General features: G+C 38.3%; 2 protein-coding genes and 1 long non-coding RNA gene across 5 annotated transcripts in view; all 3 read right to left on the reverse strand.

The window, feature by feature from the left end:
• Window positions 1-187: 187 nt before the first annotated feature.
• LOC127436674 (protein MCM10 homolog) lies at window positions 188-6,661 on the reverse strand. Of its 2 annotated transcripts, XM_051690969.1 has the most exons (8): window positions 6,148-6,661; window positions 5,575-5,777; window positions 4,850-4,982; window positions 4,625-4,761; window positions 4,215-4,328; window positions 1,788-2,274; window positions 843-885; window positions 188-729 (listed from the first exon to the last, which is right to left on the reverse strand). In XM_051690969.1, exons 2-6 carry the CDS (start codon window positions 5,686-5,688, stop codon window positions 2,185-2,187), a joined length of 588 nt encoding a protein of 195 aa, XP_051546929.1. In that variant the 5' UTR covers window positions 5,689-5,777; window positions 6,148-6,661; the 3' UTR covers window positions 188-729; window positions 843-885; window positions 1,788-2,184. The 2 variants fall into 2 exon arrangements, with proteins under 2 accessions (XP_051546929.1, XP_051546930.1); XM_051690970.1 differs by lacking the exon at window positions 188-729 and having other exon boundaries at window positions 842-885.
• Window positions 6,662-7,165: 504 nt separating this feature from the next.
• On the reverse strand, window positions 7,166-9,909 carry LOC127436679 (uncharacterized). Its single transcript, XR_007896446.1, has 3 exons — window positions 9,824-9,909; window positions 9,121-9,364; window positions 7,166-7,278 (listed from the first exon to the last, which is right to left on the reverse strand). It is a non-coding gene; the product is annotated as an uncharacterized LOC127436679 (long non-coding RNA).
• Window positions 9,910-11,112: 1,203 nt separating this feature from the next.
• The window catches only part of LOC127436671 (coiled-coil domain-containing protein 3-like), a 99,252-nt gene continuing 94,914 nt past the window's right edge, over window positions 11,113-15,450 (reverse strand). Inside the window, exons 5-8 of one of the 2 annotated variants that reach the window (XR_007896442.1) lie at window positions 14,366-14,433; window positions 14,015-14,067; window positions 12,662-12,716; window positions 11,590-12,547 (exon numbers count right to left, since the gene is read on the reverse strand). The gene's annotated coding sequence lies outside the window, so the exon portion shown is untranslated. Of the gene's footprint in view, window positions 11,533-11,589; window positions 12,548-12,661; window positions 12,717-14,014; window positions 14,068-14,365; window positions 14,434-15,450 lie in introns of those variants that run through there. The other variant, XR_007896443.1, reaches the window with a different exon arrangement.

A 15,450-nucleotide genomic window follows, 5' to 3' on the forward strand; every position in this document is an offset into this window, starting at 1 on the left:
AACGGCTTATTTCTACACCTAATCCTTAAAGAAAAGCACAAGGGGGTATTTAAGCTTTAATATATAACATCAAACCAGGAGCCAAACAAGATTGAGCATGTGTGCCATCCTCTCCAGTCAATAATTGATTAAATCAATAACTGATTTGCAGATGAACGTATAAATGAAACACAGCACAATTCACTTGATTGTTTAATTCAGGCATGCCTAAAACAGGAAGAGTACATAAGAATATTTACATTTTAAAAAGGCTTCAAGTTAAAACAACACACATAGACACCAGACACATAATAAACTAGTAAAAGAAAAATCATATTTAACATTCAGTGATTCAAGGTCTTGTTGCAATCCAAAGCTGACACCTATATACTTATAGAGACATCATTAGTGGTAGCTCAGCGGTTAAAGGCTCTGGGTTACTGACCAGAAGGTCGGGGGTTCAAGCCCCAACACCGCCAAGGTGCCACTGTTGGCCCTTGACCCTATCTGCTCCAGGGGTGCCGTATCATGGCTGACCCTGCACCCTGACCCCAGCTTAGATGGGATATGTGAAAACAAAGAAATTTCACTGTATATATTATGAGAGTCTTCACAGATCTGTGTTTGGATTCCTCAAGATCAGGCTGCACACAAGGGAAACTGCTGCTACTTTAGACTGTTAAGGAATTTAGGCTGTTCCTTTCCATGTGGCAACAGCAGTTCACCACCAATTTTGGGTCCCTTTTTCTCCTGTGGAGGCAAAGTGTGTCAACACAAATACATGCTGATGTATTCCATAACAGATCAATTATAATGCATGAGTGTCAAAACCCAAATCTATTGTAAATAAATAGAAGCTGTACCTTTAACATGCCGTCTCTCTCCCACTAGAAGAGACCACACTGGCTGAAGTGGAAGATGAGTAAAATAATTCAAAAGTTAAAAAAAACAAAACAAAAGTATATTATGCCACTTATTACAAATCTACTTACCAAAGATGTAGATAAATGGATATGAAATATTGATTTAAATTGAAATGAATTGTTTTTATGCAAGAAGAAAGGGACCATGAAGTGATACAAGAGACATTAAAGCAAAATTGCAGGTTCAATACAAGTTAAGCTCGATCGACAGCATTTGTATCATAATGTTAATCACCACATGTTCATTTTGACTGGTCCCTACATTTCTTTAAAAAAATAAATAAATAAAATACAAAATAAAATAAAAAATAATTAAAGTTACAGTGGGTCACTTACAATGGAAGTGAATGTGGCCAATTTTTGGAGGGTTTAAAGGCAGAAATGTGATGCTTGTAATTTTTTAAAAGCACTTGCATTAATTATTACGTTAAAACTCATGTATTATTTGAGATGTAAAGTTGTTTAAATCATTTTTACAGTTATTTTAGGGTTTGTTGACATTACATAGTCATGGCAACGAAGTTGTAAAATTGGCTTTATCTTTTCACAGAAAAGGCTAGTAAGTGATTTTATAACACAAAAATCATTACAAGACATTTTTGCTCATTTTTAAGAAATAATATAATCAATATTATTTCACAAATGCTGTCGATTGAGCTTAACTTGTATTGAACCCAAGATATTCCTTTAATCTAGCACAGTTATGTAGGAAATCAGTTGCCTGGGACCAACCATCAATTAAAAAAAAGCATTTGACTGCAGAATATTGTGATTGACCAATCAGAACCAAATATTGCAGAGTGCCATGGTCATGGACTATAACTATGATAACTTAACTATAACCAAATATATAAAATCACAAAAGGTACTGCTGTGTATTCTTACCTGCATGCGCCAGGCAGATCTTCCTCTGACCACAGGAGCATTTGAAGAAGCATTTGACGGCATCGTGCCAGTGGTAGTCGTGTTTCTCTTCCATGCAACGGTCGGCTGGTTTAAAGTGGGTGTATATACACTGCAGGTAATAGGAGTTTATGAAGTACACAGTGTGCTGAGTGACTCCAGCCAGGTCTCCTAAGCAACCAAATTGGCCCGGTTGCTAGGGAGGGTAGTGTCACATGGGGTAACCTCCACGTTGTCGCGATTAGTGGTTCCCGCTCTCAATGGGGCGCGTGGTAAGTTGTGCGTTGATCCCGGAGAGTAGCATGAGCCTCCACATGCTGCGAGTCTCCGTGGTGTCATGCACAGTGAGCCACGTGATAAGATGCGCTGATTGATGGCCTCAGAAGTGGAGGCAATTGAAACTTGTCCTCGGCCACCCGGATTGAGGTGAGTAACCGTGCCACCACGAGGACCTACTAAGTAGTGGGAACTGGGCATTCCAAATTGGGAGAAAAGGGGATAAAAAAACAAAAAAAAAAACAAATGTAATCAATCCGAAACCACATAATCCTTTCATTTCTGTTGAACGAGGTTTATTGAGCGGGTTTAAGCCTCTATGCAAGATTGGATGTTAATTATCACTGCTGTGATTAATCCTAGATTGTTAGTTATCATGCAGAACTGATCCCTGTTTATGATTGTGTAAGCACAAATTGCAACAAACTTGGTGTTACTCCACAGTAGGGTTGTCACGATACCGTAATCATATCTTACGCTACTATACCAGCTAAAGTATCACGATACCACACGTTAGTGTGTTACTAGCCATTCCACTTTTGCTCTGGATGTGGTGAAAATAACTGATGGATGAACAGAGAGAAGGCTCAAATGGGCTAACTCGTTACCTAATACATTCTTAGTTTGATGTAAAAAACAAAAACAAAAAACCTTCGCCACATCAAAACAGCCAGTTCAAATGGCAACAGCTTTAAACATTTATTCTCATTATTTCTGTGAATATTTGAATGTTGGCGACATAAAAATAAAGATATTGTATGGTTGAAAAGTCATTATTACAACCGCTTCAGCCCCTCTCTCCTGATAAACATCAGCGCGAATGCAGATCACACACACATACCGGTTTGTTCGCACGGCTCATGGGTGTGATCAAACCGATCTGGGCTGTGTTTCTCCAAAGCATCGCAAGCGATGCCACCAATGGTTTCTTCAATCTACGTTTCCCAAAAGCATTGTAGCCCTGATCATAAGTGTGAAATTACCGCCACCATGCATTTGTAATTGGAGAAAAATAAACGAGGGCAACATTCGATTTTTCAGAGAAATGGTATATCCGTAAATGTTAAGATAAAGCATTTAGGTTCAATGAAGTGGCACTATCAGTGGTGGCTCAGCGGGATCAGTGGTGGCTCAGCGGGATCAGTGGTGGCTCAGTGGTTAAGGCTCTGGGTTACTGATCAGAAGGTCAGGGGTTCAAGCCCCAGTACTGCCAAGATGCCACTATTGGGCCCTTGAGCAAGGCCCTTGACCCTATCTGCTCCAGGGGCACTGTATCATAGCTGACCCTGCACTCTGACCCCAGCTTAGCTGGGATATGAGGAAAAAAAAAAGAATTTCACTGGATATGTGCAAATGTATAATGTGTGATAAATAAATAAAATTATGTGTATTCTGCAGAAGCAGTAGGATGAGTCAGAGGGTGTTTAATAAGGTTGCTGGTGTTTCCCCATTTGGTTTGAAATCTTTGTAGACATTCACGGCAGATGGGTTTTCCTGGTCTCATCTGGCAAAACCCCAAAATAATTCCAAATCTCGCTACGTGAATTGTTTTTTTAAAAAGCTTCTCACTCTCCAAAGTTTTATTTAAATCCATATTATCCATTAGGAGACACGACCACCAAATTAACCTGCCGGGATTCAGACGTGTGTGTTTGAAGCATGGGAAAAGCACACATCGAAAAATAAACCGTACCATATAAGGGGCAAATTCTAAACAGCATTTTGCACTCCTAAAGGGCACTGCGTGAAGGGGACTCCACTCGAAAAGACTACATTTTTAACGTTATTGTAGACATAGGTCTGTATCAAATGAAGGTTTTAGCGAAAATCATATTTACTTCCGCATATACTACATAACTTATGGTATTACCGTATTAACGGTACTACCATTTAAAAAACACTGTGGCACCGCCAGTATTTTGAAGCTTTAGTATCGCAATACTAACGTAGCACTGGTATACACCGTGCAACCCTAGTCAACAGGGCTGTTGAACCAATAGAACAGCTTGAACGACTTCCCGTACCATTTTGCTGCATTTTCATGGCAAAGCACACAACATAGAAAGTAATTCATATGATTAAACAGTACAGTGGCAGATGCTGTACTTCCCTGGTCAAATAGAGTTGACTTACGGTTTTGCAGGTGACAGCCCGACATTTAATCTCCCTTTCACTCTTCATCTTCCCCTCCATCTTTTCCTCTTGCACCAGCAGTTCAAAATACACTTCCATGGACCTCTCCTCGATCTAAACAAGAGGCATTTTGTCAAACACAGTAAAATCTTGCATCCGCAGCATCATTTTTTTAATTAACTGCTGCGTTTTAGTGTACCCTCAAAGTTAGAAGAAAAACTAGAGCTTTCAAAACAAAGAACGCCATCTGGCAGGGCCTTTTAAAACAGGCCGAAGGCTTGTGGCGCTGGATCCCGATGTCAAATAAACAACAAGCTCCACCTACTCATGGTGACATCAGAATATGCAGGGGATAGAATATCAAAGCATTAACATTCAACAAAACACTGATATTCTGCCAAGATACACACCTCTCGCATCATCCACGAGTTTGAGGATTTGGCGCTGAGGATGCACTGAAACTCCACTGATTGGATGTACTCTAGCTGTGCCCGCCTCTTCTTCAGAGCTGGCTCCTCCTCCTCACCAGTTGAATTTTCATCCGTTCCTGCGGGCATATATTTAGAAGAATAAATGCCACAGAGCAAAACAACCACTCATAAGACTCACTTGCCAATGTCTGGTTTCGTCTGTACCGCTAGGTGTGCACAGATTTCGCGCCAGTCTCTCTGCGTTGTCGTCGCTGTTGGCTCGCTTGCGTTTTACAGCATTCGGGTCATCTTTAGTAATGACTGAGCCTTTTGCTTGCAGTTTCCTCACAGCTGCACACTGAGCAAAAATGAGATGAGCTATTATGAACACTTGATATACTGTAGTTGTGCTGGACATCAAATTAATGTTTAGATAATAGTGGGCAAACCCTTAATGTTAACAAAATACCACTGACATTGCAAATTATAAAGTATAAGCCTTCTTTACAATGCAAAGGTAAGAAGAGCAATGTCAGAAATTAACTTTTCAATTAAGGGGCAATATTTGCCCCCTGGATTTGATTTTCAGGGGCATTTTTTTCCCTAATGAGGGCATATTTTTTCTAACCATAACAAAGAATATTGTGTGTCATCCTTTTATGTGACGTACCTATACGTATCAGTTCATTAACATAAATGTTCAGAAAATGTATATAACATTTTATTCAATAACATGCATGTCTAGGCTTGAAATGCCTTTTAGGTTACCCCCAAAAAATAAAAATAAACAGGGATTACAGTGGGCATTTTTGTTGCCATTTATGCCCCGAGCCCTTGTTATTTTCTGACATTGGAGAATCATTTTTTAGCGTAACACTGTACTTACACAGAAATCAAATCATGGCGGCTTTGCCATTTTCACATTATGGGACATTTTCCCAGGTCGGTACCTTTGCAGCTGATTGGCTCTTTGATGAAGGCGGGGACTGATCGAGGAGAATATCCTCCCCTTCTGAAAAGCCATGCTCCAGCATGGGAACCAGTGGGCCTGAGAGATGGGACATAGGACCAGCGGGTCCTTTTGGGGAAATTAGGAGACCCCCATTTATAGCCGATTGAGAGGGAACAGCAGGCCCTGCGCTACTCTGGAGCACTGTGAGGAGAGAGAAGTATGCAGTCATTTCGCTGACGGTTTTATCAAAAGCAATTTACGGTAAACTTAGTACAGTTTAAAACACCTAGAGCAACTTGTTGTTAAGTGTCGTGATCAAGTACACAATGTCGATAACTCATAGATCACCATTTGGGGGGTTTGAACCTACAGCCTTTCAATTACCAGACCAGATCTTTAACCACTATTTCATAGCACCCCAGAAAGTGAAAATGGGGTCATAAAACACCATATTAGCTTTCAAAATCCAATGTAATTCAAATGCATACTGTACAGTCAAATGCAGTTTATGCATTAACAACCACAGGCAGACAGAAGCATGGTAAGTACACAGAGCCAATCAAACCCTCACCTCTTCTGAATATCACCTGCTCTCTTCTTCTGAGCCATTAGTCTCTGCTGGTGCTGTTCTTTTTGTTGTTTGAGGAGGTCAGACGCAGAGATGGACTGAGCTGGAGATCCAGACACAGCTACATGAGGGGTAAATAAAAGACAGAGATTAAATATGTTCATGCTTATTAACAGACACTGAAGCCTCATATTCCAGTGTCATTCTAAAATAGCCTTACATTTCTTTTTTTATTTAAATTGTGGGCTGATGTTCCATGGCCACCTGCTGGCTAACAATGGTACTACAGCACCAGAGAACGTGTATGTAGTAAAAGTTTAAAGGAATAGTTCACTCAAAAATGAAAATTCTCTTATCATTTAATCAACCTCATGCCATTCCAGATGTGTATGACTTTCTTTCTTCTGCAGAGCACAAATAAAGATTTTTAGAAGAATAGGGTTAGCTATGCCGGTCCATACAATGCAAGTGAACTTTGAAGCTCCAAAAGGCACACAAAAGCAGCATAAAAGTAATCCATAAGACTCCAGTTGTTTAATCCATGTCTTCTGAAGCAATCTATTCAGTTTTGGGTGAGAACAGACCAAAATATAACTCCAATTTTTCACTGTACAGCTTGCCATTGCGGTCTCTAGGCACGATCATGATTTCAAAATTGATTAAACTTCCTAGATAATTACACTAATCAAGCTTGAAATCATGATAGCCAAGGAGACAGCTGCTGTCAAGATTTATAGTGAAAAAAAGGTTATATTTTGGTCTGTTCTCACCCAAAACCAATTAGATCGCTTCAGAAGACATGGATTAAACAACTGGAGTCTTATGGATTATTTTATGCTGCCTTTATGTGATTTTGGAGCTTCAAAGTTTTGCAATAAGTAAGGCCCTACAGAGCTGTTTTAGTGTGAACTCTCCCTTTAATGTAAAAGGTTTTAATATCTCCGTCTCTCTGAACCATACACAAACCTCACTGGAACCACCTTTGTTCTTCATCGGGTTTGGATTGAGGATGCCGATCACTGTTCCAGTGTCAGTCTTCCACAAATCCATGTGAATATTCCCAAATAGAAAGAGGGACACATACACTTCCAAGTTATGAAGATCATTCAGTTTCCAGATGCTGAAGGTTTTCCCCTACAAAACAAAATACAGGATTATATTATATGGACTCCTTGATATCAAACTTGCCTATGCTGGAAAACAATTATCAGGGAGGCTCACTGCTGCTTATGTTGTTTTTGCTTTGTGGAGTGATCTTATTTATGACCACTGCGAATGTGACCCAGTCGCTGTCCTCTAAATTGTCCCTAGCCAGTCGATCAGGCAACTGAGGAAGCCTGATCATTTTGCAATTGGCCATTTTTTGCTCAAAATCTATATTAGACAGACGTGGTTTCCTACAGAGCGAGTAAAAAGAGATACAGTTGTGCTCAAAAGTTTGCATACCCTGGCAGAAATTGTGAAATTTTGTCTTTTATTTAAGGATAGTGATCATATGAAGCCATTTATTATCACATAGTTGTTTGGCTCCTTTTTAAATCATATTGATAACAGAAATCACCCAAATGGCCCTGATCAAAAGTTTACATACCCTTGAATATTTGGCCTTGTTACAGTCACACAAGGTGACACACACAGGTTTAAATGGCAATTAAAGGTTAATTTCCCACACCTGTGGCTTTTTAAATTGCAATTAGTGTCTGTGTATAAATAGTCAATGAGTTTGTTAGCTCTCACGTGGATGCACTGAGCAGGCTAGATACTGAGCCATGGGGAGCAGAAAAGAACTGTCAAATGACCTGCGTAACAAGGTAATGGAACTTTATAAAGATGGAAAAGGATATAAAAAGATATCCAAAGCCTTGAAAATGCCAGTCAGTACTGTTCAATCACTTATTAAGAAGTGGAAAATTCAGGGATCTCAATACCAAGCCAAGGTCAGGTAGACTGAAGAATTTTGTATCCTGAAGAATTGTTCGGGATACAAAAAAAACCCCACAGGTAACCTCAGGAGAAATACAGGCTGCTCTGGAAAAAGGTGGTGTGGTTGTTTCAAGGAGCACAATACGACATAATTGAACAAAAATGAGCTGCATGGTTGAGCTGCCAGAAAAAAGCCTTTACTGCGCCAATGCCACAAAAAAGCCCGGTTACAATATGCCCGACAACACCTTGACACGCCTCACAGCTTCTAGTACACTGTAATTTGGAGTGATGAGACCAAAATAGAGCTTTATGGTCACAACCATAAGCGCTATGTTTGGAGAGGGGTCAACAAGTATTGTGCTGTGGCTTTTTAGGTCGGGTGGAATCTGTAATCTCTGATCCAGTTCGTTTGCTGGCTTCCTTGGCTGCAGCACCCAGTGTTGTTTGCCTGCAAACTTCTTCAAATCTGGGAACCTGGCAGTGTCGAAATACTATTGGTGAGTGGGCAGTGGGCAGGATCACACAGGACAAAACATAAACAGAAATTCCGGCCCAGAATGGAAACTTCAAAGTAGAATATACTGGCTGTAGCATTGTTATCGGAGAAGCCAGTATTTCAACTTAGCATGTTCCCTAATTCTCTAATGACATATTATGGTCATTTTATGATTTAATACAGTAAAAATATTACATATAGCACCTTTAAGTGGTGTTCTTAGGCATGGCACAAAGCAGAGCTTTAACCAGGGTAAAAATCATTGCAAATCAACCTCTCATGACTTACTGCTTTTATAAAACAGCAACAGTAGCAATATGATTAAAGGCACCAATGCCCAATAAAAAATTTTATTTATTAATCAAAATAAATCCAGCTAAACAATCCTTTCTGTCAAGTACTAAAGTTCATTAACCTCACTGTAGGTTATTTCAATATCAAGTATTAAATAATATACAACAGACGTGCGGTCACAGGTGTGTGCATACAATATATCAACCATTACTTTGAACAGTCAGGTTAGAGTAAAGAATGCCAGTGGCTAATACTCCTACCCTCAAGATGTTCTTTCGACTTATTCAAGTCACCGTTGCCAACAGCTGAGCTGGATTTCCCAGGTGGCACCCCTTCCTCATTCTCCTGTTCCTCCTCAGGCTCAACAAATTGATCATCATCTTCATCTTCCATCACAGAGGTCGTCCAGATTGTCACTGCTCTCTCCAGCAGCTGCAGCAGTCTCTGGATCTTGGCCCTCACTCTCTGCAAATAAAGACAGCAACAGGTCCAGATTCCCCTCTTCTGATATCGAACACAAGAAACAGATGACAAAAGCAGATCAGACAAATCTAAAATATCATAGTAGCCTATAGTATACAATACATACATTTGCTAAATATAGAAGAGTATACTAAATTTACAGTATATAGTATGACACTATACAGTATAATACAACACATAGATACACACTATATAAATACATACAGTTCATAAAAAACTAAGATACATCTGACAAGGTACAACACACACACACACACACACAGTATTAAATGTATTATATTAGTAGAAAATAATACTACAGTATACATTATTTACTATAATATATACTGATGATATAAATATTAGCTCAGTAAAATTATAAGTTATAAAAGAGTTTTACTGTATCAGGAACTGTGTTGACAACCAGATCCCAATTAATATCAATATGATTTATTCCACCGGAAGGTTAACGCCTCCATATTAAAATGCTGATCAGTTTACCTGTCATTTTTATTTTTATCCTTTTTCCTTGTTTTAGACGCAAATAAAAAGTGCTGGAGTGTCTCTGCGCTGATTCAACTTTGGCGCAAAATGTTTTTAATATTCAGGACCCCGGAAGTACGTCAGATTTCCGGGAGAATTCTGTGCCTGTCCGAAACGCGAATGAGAAGAAAAACTTGCAGTCAAATTAAACGCGACATAACATTTAATTCGAATAACATACTATAGAATATACGATTAAACATTTTTACAACTCCTTCCCTCCAATTTGTGGCGGTCACGTGATATTGTTTACATTTGCCATGTCATTCAAATGAATTTTCATATAATGGGATCAGAGAGTAATGGTGGGTTTCCATCCAACTGTTTTTATGCGTATTTTTTAATTGTGCATAAGAAATCTTCAATGGAAACGCTTGATATGCGAATAAACTTTCTAAATTCGCTTAAAATGTAATAAGCTAGGAGGAGGTGGATTTTCTAGAGTTGCGCATTAAGGTGACAGAAACTGTTTATTCGAAAAACGATGACGTGTTTTGACCATTCGTGCATGTGTTATGAGTGTGCGATAGCTTAATGTGACAAGCCCACCGAAAGGTCCGACCTTGGCACACAATTCTTTGAACATAGCGCTTGTCATTCTTCGCATTGCCACAGCTGGTCGATAAAGTGGGTCCTCACAATCCGCCAGAACAGTTCTGAAAGCGGGCGCTCCCAGGTATATGCGGTGTGGGCATTGTAGCTATTTCAGCCCACATTATATCAGATATTACACTTATTCTGCGGTGTCTCGTGGATGCATTTAATAAAATGAGGTACTTGCTCCAATCTTGCAAATGAAACTGTCCCGAAAGCAGGGAGAGGTCATTCAGCTGCTCCATCATGATAATGCGAATTCGTATTTTCTTACGAACAAGTCGAATTATTAGAAATACGCTTTAAAAATGAGAAACATTTTGGATGGAAACCCAGCAACTGTTTGATAAATTGGTACCCCACAGTACTGAACAACCATATTCATATTATATCGTTTTTACATGGTACTTAAAGGTACTTTCAAGAATACTTTATCATATAACTAGGGTATTTTTGTTACTTAGTGGTGTAACAATCAGTGATGTGATAAATAACGTATCTTAATCAGCTCTGTCCCTACTACAGGCCAAGTTTCTAAATACACAAACAACTCTTTGGTTTACAGCACACTAGGGTCAGAATAACAAATAAGCAATAAATAATCCCACACACAAATGCAAAACCAAACATGTCAAATGTATTATTTAAAAAAAAAAAAATTAAGTTATTCAGGAACACACTACTACAGGAATATCATTCAGGCAGCACTGAATGTATAATATCCAGTGAATCTATAATAACCTGGTAATTCTTACAATTCAAGTCATTTTTATTTGTATAGCGCTTCTTACAACACACATCATTTCAAAGCAGCTTTACAAGAAATCATGCATAAACAAAACATAAAATAATGAAACTAATATTTATAAAGTCTTAGAGTGATCATTGTGTAGTGTGATTAAATATGATTGTAAATTGTGTATAATAATTAAATAATAATTATATTTAGAACCCCAGTGAGCAAGCTGAAGGCGACTGTGGTAAGGAACACAAAAATCCATTAGATGTTGGTTAATGGAGAAAAATAACCTTGGGAGAAACCAGGCTCACTGTGGGGGCCAGTTCTTCTCTACCTAAACAACATGAATATAATGCCAATATTAGTTATTTGTGTGCAGTGCAAGTCATGGTTTAAAATGTGTAAATTAAGTAAGCGTTAAGGTCCAGTGTTTAAAAACAAGAAGTTTTTTTTATTATTATTATTATTTTTTTTTTATGAACTTAAAGATTAATGACTAATGTCGTTGAAGTCCATCCTGGATTAACTGCAGAAGTTCACATAGATGCATTGTCCTTTGTTAGTTGGCTGATGAAGGATTTTGTTGGCAATTAAATGATAGTCATGAGTGTAGTCCATCAACAAACAAAGGTGATGCAGGCAGAGATTAATGAGGTGTATCGCAGTTCAACCTGCAGGTCATTTCGGTGAGGTTCGGTGGGGTCCATCCTAAGTCCAGGGTTCAGGCAGTGGCATATGAACTATTTGATGTCTTACAATTGGAATTGGCATCAGTTCATCCTCTGAAGTCAAAAGACTGAAGTAATATCTGGCTAGTACCGGCTGTAGTTTGTCGTCATCACTCAGGAACACGTAGCAATGTGTAATGATCTTCTAATGACCTTTCATGAATGCACAGCTACAGTATACTACATTTGTACCATTTTCCCGTTATACTAATTTATTTAGATATGATTGTTATTACAGACACTGGAGGAATAACATGAGACACTACAGTACATATCCCAGAATTTCAAAGACAGCAATCCAAAGCAAAAACTGTGCAAACAATAAATAACTGTTAATTAAGTGTTAGACTGTTAGGAATGTTTAGGCAACCATGGTAAAACACTAAGGCCTTTGTCAAGTATCATCAATTTTATCACTCCCATGGGCTCACAAATGTGTGCAACAGCAAACAAGTTTCACTGACAGCTATCTACAGTTTAATCCAGGGCAGATGTTTTTGCACTTAAATTCTCACTGTTTAAGCACAGGTAACTCTCTGGGTTTAAAGAAGGCCTGGGACATCCCCACTGCATAAATATACACCTTAGAGTCCAAAACTATTTTCTCCTTATGGAGTAGTTCTATAAAAACAAGAAGAGGAACAATGATTGTTGAGTACATCGAAGCAACACCTAACACCTTGAATAAAAAGAAATAAAAAGGTTTATGAATTATTTTCACATCAGAAAATTTACCATCAATTTTTTTGCTGAAATTCATCCACAGGTAGAAGAATCACCTCAACAAATTCTGAGAGATAAACCACAACAAAAATGATTTCAGAATAAATTAAGTAAAATAATGGTGGCAAATAAAGGCTATATATATTGTTTTAGAAGCAAACACCTAGCTCCATCACCTAGACATGCCATATTGAAGAAACACAGTGGAGACAAATGAAAAATCAAGGTTTGTGCAACATTAAACATTCAAAACATTTTAAAATTTAAAATGTATATGAATTTTAACATGGATCTGTGATAAGATAACAGTAAAAACACTTTCAGATGCAAATCAGCACCACTACACTAACCCAGCTGCTAAGTGGGGTGTATATTTTCAACGTCATCACCATTAATATGTACCATCACAATCTGCGTGGTGCAGTTAGATAGGCCGGGGTCTAAACATGTGACTAAAAGACAGAAAAGGTGAAAGAAGAGCTTAATATAAAAATTTAATATAATTGAAATACTTAATATAAAAATATGAGGTTATATAAATGTTGGCAACTATACACACTATACTGCTGCAGTTGTACCTGGGGTGACACCCACTACTTCTCCTTTGTAACCATTTTCCTTCTTTAGTTCTCTCAAAGCAGCTATTTCAGCACACTCATTATCATCTATAAGACCTGAAGCATATACATACAATAATAAATTATTTATATATATATATATATATATATATATATATATATATATGTAACTGGTCCTGCTCGACCCGCTCCAAAGGGGATTCGAACCGATGTCTCCGGCGTGGGAGGCAGGCGCGCTAAGGAGGCTAAAGGCTACAGCCTCTAGCGTCAGTCGCTAGTGCGCCTCTTGAGGTCGGGGGAGTGATGTTTACACACACAGCACAGCATGTACCAGCTGGCTACCGTTACACTCACCCCCCAAAACCTCACTCCCATCCGGGTCACGGCACCAGTGTAACCGGTCCTGCCTGACCCGCTCCTAACAGGATTTGAACAGGTGTCTCCGGTGTATGCTAACAAGGAGGCTAAAGTCTACAGCCTCTAGCATCAGTCACTAATGCACCACTAATATATATGCCTTTAATTGTTATAAATATAAACTGTGTTGAATGAGATTCACATAAGTCACACATCATCAGACCTGCAGGAAACTGCAGTGTGTTGCATCCCAAGGGTGGTCTAAATTACTTCACCATAACAACACAGTCATTGTGCAGGGTCCTCTTCAGCAGGGCTATGATTCCAACACCTTAACACCATTTCAAATGAATTAATATTCATAGAGCATCAAACCATAAACGTGGATTTGAAGGAGTGTATGCAAGAGTGTTTGGAGGCATATACACACCATCAGCTTCAGAGCTGTCTACTCTGGTTGTTCTCTTTGCAGTTTCCCACGTCCTGAAGGGACAAAGTTCCAGAAAAAAATTAAAGTATGAAAATGTTGCAGTTTCAAAGATCATAGCCTACACATTTCACAAATGTTTACACCAGTAATCAATAAAGTGGACGTCTGTCTATCTATCTATCTATCTATGAAAATTAAATGAGAAATTATGGATCAAGCTTTTCCACTGTCAACCTACCGGTGTTTTTTGATGGTATGAAACAATAAACTACATTATAGATTATTCTATCAAAAGACAGTGCAGCACAAAGTCCAGAGGTCAGAGGTCACACATCAATCACAGATCAATACCTGGTGCTTCCAGAGGGGTCCACGTATGTGGTCTTCTCGAGCTTCACACACTTTCCACTTGCGATCAGCTGTCAGGAACATATTTAAGTCATATTTACGTTTTTAATCACTTGTATAACATGGCACTTCTGAATTACATTCAAGTTCAATTAGTAAGTTTATCTCATTAACTACATGAGGTTCAGTAGCGGATTTCTTTGGAGTGCTCATCTTGTGTTGTGGGCCAGTTGTGTACTGCTCTGGGACAGGTACAGTAATTCTGCATGCACAACGTGAAATTGAGATACACGGCACATGATCAGAATCAGAATCAGCTTTATTGCCAAGTAGGCTTACACATACAAGAAATTTGTCTTGGCGAAAGGAGCTTCCAGTGCACAACAATACAGCAACAAGACAGAGATAATAATTAAAAATAATAAAAAATTGAATAGAAAATAAAGTATATATAGAATACACAATAAGACATATATATATATATATATATATATATATATATATATATATATATATACACACACACATACATACATATATATACACACACACACACACACACACACACACACACACACAGACACACAGACATACATACATACATACGTACGTACAGCAAATCTAAATACAAATCTGTTATATACAGTGCAAGGGAATGTAATGGCAGAAGAGGTTGGATTTGTTGGATAAAAATAAAAAGGTAGATTGTGATGATGTTATAATTACTACATCTTGTATATTTTAACTAGTTCAGACATTGATACATTTATCTGTGCGTATGTTTCTACTTAGTTCAATTAGTGGAGCACATACCCGAAAAATCACGAGTTTCTCCAACGAGTCTGTCCAATGTTTGTTTAGATTCTCTCCCCCACCCCTAAAGTAGTCACATGTTTAACGAACATCTATCCACTTGTGTTCGGCGAATATGTTTCCCCCTCTCCCGAAATGTATTCTGTTATGGTTGAACACATTATATGGTCAACCTAAAGCCTATTTTTTTTTTTAGATAAATAATCATATTTTAATATACCTAAATATGTAATAAAATCCAGATTTGTCTCAATACAAAGCAATTATATACCGGA

This window comes from Myxocyprinus asiaticus, chromosome 47 (assembly GCF_019703515.2).
Source record: "Myxocyprinus asiaticus isolate MX2 ecotype Aquarium Trade chromosome 47, UBuf_Myxa_2, whole genome shotgun sequence".
NCBI lineage: Eukaryota > Metazoa > Chordata > Actinopteri > Cypriniformes > Catostomidae > Myxocyprinus > Myxocyprinus asiaticus.